General features: G+C 36.1%; 1 protein-coding gene across 1 annotated transcript in view; it reads right to left on the reverse strand.

Annotated features, from left to right (window-relative positions):
* The window catches only part of LOC106472761 (ecdysone-induced protein 74EF-like), a 24623-nt gene extending 15296 nt beyond the window's left edge, over window positions 1-9327 (reverse strand). The window contains exons 1-4 of the mRNA XM_013933417.2: window positions 9150-9327; window positions 5766-5966; window positions 2397-2501; window positions 1110-1223 (exon numbers count right to left, since the gene is read on the reverse strand). Of these exons, the coding sequence (XP_013788871.2) occupies window positions 1110-1223; window positions 2397-2501; window positions 5766-5811 (265 nt within the window). The 5' untranslated portion in view covers window positions 5812-5966; window positions 9150-9327. The remainder of the gene's footprint in view (window positions 1-1109; window positions 1224-2396; window positions 2502-5765; window positions 5967-9149) is intronic.
* Between the last annotated feature and the right edge of the window lie 251 nt (window positions 9328-9578).

Raw genomic sequence — 9578 nt, forward strand, 5'->3', positions numbered from 1 at the left:
AATACTCCGAGCCAAAAGCCACGAGGGGAGGCGGACAGATTAACCCTTTATTATAAAGAAAGGTTAAAAATGGTAACGTCGGTACAAAGAGTTCCTGAAATCTCGAGTGCTAACGAGAACATCTGATACTCAGGATAGGTAACACGTGACCACGTCTACTTCGTATGTCAGTACTTTTTCTTTTGATTCGAAGGATTATTTCCATTTCCGAAATACAAAAGATGGACATTTAGGTAGCTTGCTTTGGTCAGAAGTTACTGAGAAAAACAACAACAAACACCTTACATCCTAGAATAAAATGTGGTATTAAATTCAGGAACAAAACCAGCAGGGTTGGGGAGAATCCTTAAACCTAACAACCAACACCTTACATCCTAGAATAAAATGTGGTATTAAATACAGGAACAAAACCAGCAGGGCTGGGGAGAATCCTTAAACCTAACAACCAACACCTTACATCCTAGAATAAAATGTGGTATTAAATACAGGAACAAAACCAGCAGGGCTGGGGAGAATCCTTAAACCTAACAACCAACACCTTATATCCTAGAATAAAATGTGGTATTAAATACAGGAACAAAACCAGCAGGGCTGGGGAGAATCCTTAAACCTAACAACAAACACCTTACATCCTAGAATAAAATGTGGTATTAAATACAGGAACAAAACCAGCAGGGCTGGGGAGAATCCTTAAACCTATCGATTTAGTGCTTTGTCAGTACCTGGAGGGTGTGTGTGGTGATAACCGAACAATACGATCTGTTTAATAAAACCAATAGGGGTCTCGTACACATACAGGATTTCCTTCTGCGGCCGCGTGGTTATACTTGCCAATCGCTATCCTTGGCCTAATTTTCTTTCGTCAAGTCAATGCTCTCTTTTGCATACCCCCCCCCCTCCAAGGGATAACAATAAAAAAGAATTATCAAAGTTATCGCACAATTAATTATGGTTACTGGTAAAGGTGCATAGAGAGTGTAATTATATTAATATAAATATTTATCTGTACATGGACAGCAAATACTACGTCACACGTTTTTCCCGAGACAACATTCTCTGGACACACATATAAATACCTTTATTTAGTAGACAACTGTATAGATACTTACATTCTTTCTGAGAATACAGTTGGTTGGAATGATAAGGTGATAGCGCCACCTGGGAGTAAGACTGGAAGTAAGACTGGCCAACAGATGTTGGAGAATCTGGTGTTGTCGACGGTGCTGTATAACACAAGAAACGACATAGTTTTTTATACTGCCAGTTTCAGACTTGTTAACATATACGTGTGGTTTAACTATTACATTTAAATAAAAAATACTTATTTTCTTACTATCATTATTGTTGTAATTTTCGGTGTGGGGGGGGGGGCTGGTAACAGAAGTAACGAGTCTTTTCAAAGTACATTTTACCAGGAGGGAATGGATATCTCAGAACTATTTTTATTCATTCTTACTATCACTTTACTTTTCGGGGGAGGTTTGGGGGGGGGGAGCTGATAACAGCTGACACTACAGACGAATTAGTTACGTTAGGACTTTTGATATTTTGAAAACGTTTTACCTAATTTCTAACGTTGACGAAAGGCAAACTTGACATATATATGTTTATTTGATGTTATCTGTACGCACTTAGAAGGAGATTTAAACGTGCAAAACAAAAACAAACAAATAAGGGTTTTAGGTGAACAATCTCCTTTCCTAGTGGCGCCATCTATTGTATAAAATAAGTTGTAAGTGAAAAGTGAAAATACGCAAACACGTATTTTGTATTGCCAAGAACAAGGGAAATTTGATAAAATATCAAAAATGTTTACATTTTATTAATTTACTGCCCAGTTTAATGAAGAAAATCCCTATAAACTATATTATATCTACGCCCATATGGTCCCTAGGAATATAAATAGTGGGCGTACTAATAACTTAAAAATACAAATATAATACACGGGTATTCCTGTACATTTAACAATTAAATCAGATTTGCATAATCACGGGAAAATTCAAACATTGCCGAGAGATTAAGTACCTTCAGTCTGCAGTTTTTCAAACCAGTTCAATAATCTATTGAATCAGTTTGAGACAAAGTAAGACACGTGGTCACACTAAACGTACGTTTGTTTGGTTGTTTTGATTTTCGCGCAAAGCTACACGAGGGCTAGCCGTCCCTAATTTAACAGTGTAAGACTAGAGGGAAGGCAGCTAGTCATCACCACCCACCGCCAACTCTGGGGCCACTCTTTTACCAACGAATAGTGGGATTGACCGTCACATTATAACGCCCCCACGGCTGAAAGGGCGAGCATGTTTGGTGTGACGGGGATTCGAACCCGCAACCCTCAGATTGCGAGTCGAGCGCCCAAGCCACCTGGCCGTAAACGTATGTATTAACATCGTTACCTGGTGTGTCTAGGAATCTTGGTTTAGTTTCATCACTACTCAAATGACAACTGCTACTGTCAACATCAGATACCCCACTGTCCGATGGACTTGGAGGCAAGGACCCTAGAGAACAGATCAGACATTTTTTTTATTACTTCCTGTAGTGTACTTCATTTACCAAAACTAAATTTCTTGTTTATAACATTTCAAGTATTGCATAAAAACTTGAAAATATACCCAATATTCTCTGTTAATTCTTATCACAATAATTCATAAAATTCATTGTTTTTATTGATAATTAAAAAAAGTCATATTTTGGTGTAGCTCTATGTTTACATACCCAAAGAAAATTAAAAGAAGTCAAAAGTTACTTTGTTTGATTATTTATAGTTAAGCACAAAGCAACGCAATGGACTATCTGTGCTCTGCCCACCCGGATTCTAGGAATTTACTTAAGTAATGATTTGAGTACATTGCTTCCAATACGTCTTCTTTATTTCGGTAATTTTTTGACTTTTTAAAAGAAGGAAACATCTAAACTCATACATGAAAATTCAAGTGATGTCATCTCAAGAGTCTTTTACCGATTTCAGGAACAAACAGCACCCGAAAGGATCCAGTAATTAATAAAAATTGTACAGAAAATTCTCGAGTTTAATATTTTTGCCTAAGCCTAATAAAAATATTCCCACTTCGCATTACTATTATGAATTCAATTTTTATTGCGTTCACGTTTTCCCCCTATTTGCGTTGTTACTGGTGTTATTGTTATCGAAACCATAACCTACACCACTGTTTCAAGGTAATGGCAGTTAAAACAAATAGATAACTATTTCTGTTGTAGCGGTAACTGTAGTGCTCTCGTTCTTTTCTCTTAACTTCCAAGACGATTCCTGTTAAGCCTAACGGTTTGAAAAAAAAAATCCTTTGTTCCTCGGTAAAGAACCTAGACCAGTAAATAATGTATACAGTTGTTCATATCGATACAAAACTTAACACATTACACAAACCTATGCAAATCAATACATAAAAATATTAACGTAAAAGCAAAATAAAAATTAAACTTGAAATGTGGAGAAACACAGTTACAGTGTTTCATTTTTTTTAACTTCTAGTAAGTTAAGTTATGACGTCACACATCAGGTGGGATGTAGAATACTTGGAATACAATGTCGTACGAAATATATTGTTAATTCTGAGGTTTTATTACCTGTAGTAAAAACTTACAGCTTTTGCTGGCATTCATATTATCCGACTTCTCAAAATATTTCTTTTGTTACTAACATGTGTGACTCAGCTCTTAAAGTCACGTGGCTTATCTATCAGCTCTAACACACCAACAGGATGACGTAACAGGTTGTTGAAACAATGGTTAATAATTCTACCATACATTCAATAGAGCTCACTCCGCCACCCCCCACCTCCGGAAGAGTAAGCTTATTAAGACTTCGTGTGCTGATCACGCAAGTCGTCCCCCCTCCCCTCATCCTGCACGAGCTAAGTGTAGAAGGGTAACGGCCTTTCTGGCACGCACCAGCTGCGTTACTAGACAACCGTAAGAGAACAGATGGTTCATGTTATATCGATTTGTTCGTGATGATGAAAATTCAATAACAAATCAACAGACATTCATAGTCATTAATACCAATCTTTAAGCAACTGACACATTTCTTCCAACCTGGACTTTTTTTTTCATGTCATTTAAGAATTTTATGAAAAAAATAACGAAAATCACAAAAAATGGCACTTCTCAATTGTTTTTATCGATATTTTAATATTCTATCTTTTAAAAAATACACACACACATAGAAAAACCACCCATTTTAATTTGATCAGTTTCACCCATTTAAAGTTTGTGGAGTTTGAACGTAATACAACAATAAACTTGATAACGTCACGAACTCATTTATGAAGATAAATCTTAGATAGCAAAAAAAAAAAAAAAAATTAAAAAATCGTGGGTGGGATTTAAATAATATAATAACAATAATACATAACCCTTGTTATATCAACAAGACCGTTACGTTAGGCCTAACAGAAGTGATTTTCTCACCTATTCTTGTTGTATCAACAATACCGTTACGTTAGGCCTAACAGAAGCGATTTGCTCACCTATTCTTGTTGTATCAACAATACCGTTACGTTAGGTCTAATAGAAATGATTTTCTCATCTATTATTGTTGTATCAACAATACGGTTTCGTTAGGCCTAACAGAAGTGATTTCCTCACCTATTCTTGTTATATCAACAATACTGTTACGTTAGGCCTAACAGAAGTGATTTCCTCACCTATTATTGTTGTATCAACAATACCATTACGTTAGGCCTAACAGAAGTGATTTCCTCACCTATTCTTGTTGTATCAACAATACGGTTACGTTAGGCCTAACAGAAGTGATTTTCTCACCTCTTCTTGTTGTATCAACAATATCGTTACGTTAGGCCTAACAGAAGTGATTTCCTCACCTATTCTTGTTGTATCAACAATACGGTTACGTTAGGCCTTACAGAGGTGATGGAAAACACGTTTGACTGCAGATAATGTTGTTGTTGTTTTTTATCGCAGCTGGCGTCATTCTGGGGCAAAAAAGTCAAACATGAAGTGCTTTTCTACCCATTTCTAATCTGAAATCCGTAAACGATAAATTAAGAAGTTGGCTTGAAAGCTGTAAGCTCCACTTTCACTTCCCCTAACATCGGTTTCATTCGGTAAAATGTCATTTCAATATGACAGATACCTCATCTCACACACAAAAAGAGTGCAAAGAAGAATCCTAAAAAATTGCCCATTTTTCACAGGGCTGGAAATACTTCATCGGATTCTGAACTTTTCATGGTGTCCACCACCGACATCGATATCTGATAATAATGATACTTAAACAATACACTCTCAATACTAGGAAAGTATTATTTAAATGTTTTTACAATATGAACGCGCATGTAAGAAATGACATACGGCATGGATCTCTAGTGTAAAGTATATATGGCGTTATCGAATACCATGTTTCAATTTCTTTTAATTTTTTAACGCATTAATAACTTAAAATGTATATATTTACATACAAACGAAACGCACTGATGAAGATAACTGTTATGTCGTCAAGAAATATATGTCGCCCTTTTTTTTTAGATGAAAAATCCCGAACAACTTATATATCAAAACAAAACATTTATTAAATGAAATAGTCTCCATTCTTATCGATGATGCTTTTCCATCTTACAATCAGGTTGTTAATGCCCTGATTGAAGAAATCACTTGGCTTTGAAACAAAAAAACATGTCGATGTCCTCTTTAACACCTTCCACATTTGCATACGTTTAAGATGGTGTTGCAGACGACAGGTAATCGTAAGAGATTAAATAAATCACACCAATGAAGAAACTTACCCGTAGTACTACTGCATGAGAGAGCTGAATGCCGGGATACGGTCATTAGAGAGAAGGGGGAGTGTTGAGGTGGTTGTTGGAGAATGTTCTGAAGTAGTGTCTTGGCCTCACCATGAGGACCGGACGACTGGTTCGAGATCGAATTGTCATTGGTCACATCAAGAACCCTGGGTTTGAGTCGAGTATCATCACATCCATCTACTGTAAAATTCAAAGAAGTCATTGGTCATTTTTGTCGATATCAGGATTAGTCAAATAATAAAAGAGAAGAATACCATTTTTTAAAGGCTTACGGCGTTGATTAATCCTCAATTATCATTTGTTTGTTTCTCGTTCAGCGTAAAGCTACACAATGGGCTAACTGTGTTGTGCCCAAAGCGAGAACCGAACCCCAATATTTAGCGCTATAAACCCTCAGACTTGCTGCTGAGCCATCGGGGGGGGGGGGTCCGATATATTACATCATAATGAATAATTTTGTATATTTAGCTGTTACAACACTCAGTTGACACAAAAAGTGGACGAAATCACTCATTTATTATATTAAATACACAGAGGACTCCATTAGTAGCTAGTAATTACAATATTGATGGTTACATTAACTACAGCGTTGATGGTTACATTAACTACAGTGTTGATGGTTACATTAACTACAGTGTTGATGGTTACATTAACTACAATATTGATGTTTACATTAACTACAATGTTGATGGTTACATTAACTACAATGTTGATGGTTACATTAACTACAATGTTGATGCTTACATTAACTACAATGTCGATGGTTACATTAACTACAATGTCGATGGTTACATTAACTACAGTGTCGATGGCTACATTAACTACAGCGTTGATGGTTACATTAATTACAATGTTGATGGGTACATTAACTACAGTGTCGATGTTATTAAAGACACTGTAACAAACAAAGTCAAAGACCCATGAAAAAAACAAAAACAAACATGGTGTATAACTAGTTTATAAAATGTGTTTCAACACACGATGGTGTTGATATGGTTATATTTGGGTTAATAAAATGGTTACCGCGTCAATTTGAAATATTAAACTTTGTAAAAAATGAGTTTCTTCTTGATTTAACACACACCGATCAAACCAGTTAAACTATTGAAAAAACAACAACAACATATAATACTAACTTAAGACCACTTTTAAACGCTCGTTTTATTAAAAGTTCCAAATTAGATGTACAGAAAAATTAAGAGGTAGCGTTTAATGACATAGCCAGAGCTGGGCCACATCTAACAAGTAAGTGAAACGGTTACGTATATAGGGGGAGGAGGATCAAGCCCCCCAAAATGTCATTTTTCTGAAGTCATAAAAATTTTCAACAACTACTAAAATACACGCCTGATTCTATACTTTGCTTATTGCAAGATTTTGGCAAGACAAAGATTTTTCAGCTTTCAAATTAATGGCATATAAAGACTCGTAGGTATGTAACACTAGCAAAAAATAATTGTAATACGCTATTTTACTGCTAACAGGTAATAATTCATTGTTTAATTTTAGAGTTTAAATGTGTTTATAAGACCGATTGAATAAGAATAATATAGGAATCTGTTTGCTTCTTATGTTTTTTTTTAGTTCATGTGTACCAAAGGTAACCTATAGTCTTCCCTAACACCCTCCCCCCCCTAAAAAAAAGGCTTGCCTTATAAAGCTTGAAAGTGACCCTTTTCGCCCTTTTAATGTCCCCTGCGCGTTACTGAGCCGAAACAATACTAAATATGGTCAAGATTCATAACATTCGGAGAATTATCTTCCATCAGAAACGTTCACGAGGTCAGTACTATCACCTGCACTGCCGTTGTTTCCAGCTTTGAACATCAAGGTTAAACCGTGAAAGTTAGCTTTCGAAAGGATACAGGTCTACGAACTCGAACATTTTGGCACTGGGCCATAAAACTTGTTTACACATGCTTCAACAACTTGCACTTCGGCCGAGAAACTCTTTTTAAAATTATAAATACTTCCTTGTTTGATAAAACTAGTACGTGATTATTACTGAATTATTTACTTGAAACGAGTTTATAGAAGCCAGTCGTGGCGGTGTTAAAAAAACAAAAAAATGTATGCGCATAATTTGTTCTTTGAAGGTCAAGTTCTTCACAAAATAAGCTATTTAAATAACGTGTTTTTATATTGAACTGTATTTTCAAATATCCCATAATGAAACTGTTTTCATTATTCTATTGTATTTGTAATATGGTTGAAGTTTGGCCTACGACAGATCTATACTTAAATATAGCTATCTATCGAAGAAGCTGATGAAAATTAGAACTTCTATTTATATAACAGGCAGCGCAGAAAACAGTTGTCAAATACATTTTGTTGAGAAATGGGAATTTTTAACCTGAACTGCATGTTGTGCGTACGTGAGCTAAAAAATCAGGTCAGAGACCTCTAGGGCAATGGTTCCCAAACTGGGGTCCGCGAGAGATCCTTGACACATACAGAAATACTCTCTTTAAAAGTCCCCCAACGCCAGACAGAGTAATATTTTCAATGATAATTGTATTTATTGCAATATATATGACTGTACAACGTGCTGGAGATATTTTTTCTTGTTTCAAAGAACACATTTCAATGAAAGTAAAGTACTTCAGTTTGGCCACTATTTAAAACATCATTAAACGGGAATCCTCAATCAAGGGGACTAACGAGCTCTCCCTACTCTATGGTTCAGGTGTAGCCGTCCCTAATTTTGACCTACTGACCACAGCCAGCAACGCCACAAAAGTTTTATCCAGTTCTTTGAACTAAATAACGACACTGATTGACTTTTATCACACGCTGCCCGCAGCCGAAAAAAAAAAGAACGTCATCACGTGTGGAACTTTAGATCCTTCGGCGCGCAGCCTGTCATGTTAACTATTAGGCCATACACACCAATAAAATCGTATAAAAAAAAAAAAGCCCAAGAAGTGACCGAAAAAGATTCTTTTATAATCACGAGTTGTTGTTATTTTCATTGTCAGATATACATGTATAATACATATGATCCGAGGTGAATTTGGTGAAACGTTTGTAACTATGGGTGTTACTTAACGGGGCACTTAGTTTTATTCCTGGCTTGTGAAGCTGTTTCAGTTCTGTTTAAAATAATTGAACTGTATTTCAAAAGTCAAAGCTCAGAACTTTGAAATAGATTCCTTAACCCATACGTTGACCCCCACGTTATATTTCAATTAAATTCTCTGTTTCTATACAGAAAATAAAAACAGTAAATAGCGTAATTATGAGTTGCAAGTTCATCACTTGTAGGTGTGTCACTTTGTATAGAAGTGCTCATTTTTTAAACGCCCACACGCAGAATTTGACGGACAACAAAAAACCGGGAAAGTCGACCAATAATATACAAACCTTCAGGTAATGCTTAACACAGTGTCAAAGCACCTCTCTTTCTCTCTGTCAGGCACGTCATTATTAAAACGTTGAATATAATAACCGGTTTTCGAAAGTCACTTTATTAAGACGACGAGACAGACATAAGTTTTCCTGGGGTAAGTTGTTTTCCTATCTCTCCAGTGGAGAAGATCGATTGACGCAGTGTTTGCCCTAGAACCTGCTCACGCCCGTTCCTCTTTTCGTCCATGACCCATTTACCGTTCATTCAACAGGAAGCACCAGGCACGCATGCTCTATGTCAAGGCTAACAATTTCACCGCGAGATGGCGCGGTGGGATTTGCTTCTAAGATCATGAATTGAAGAAGAAGAAAAAAAAACATCTCCAGTGAATTTGAGAAATTTTTTGTTGTTTTTTGGATGTAGTTACTAAAGGTTTCAATTAT

This window comes from Limulus polyphemus, unplaced genomic scaffold (genome assembly GCF_000517525.1).
Source record: "Limulus polyphemus unplaced genomic scaffold, Limulus_polyphemus-2.1.2 Scaffold5585, whole genome shotgun sequence".
Taxonomy (NCBI): domain Eukaryota; kingdom Metazoa; phylum Arthropoda; class Merostomata; order Xiphosura; family Limulidae; genus Limulus; species Limulus polyphemus.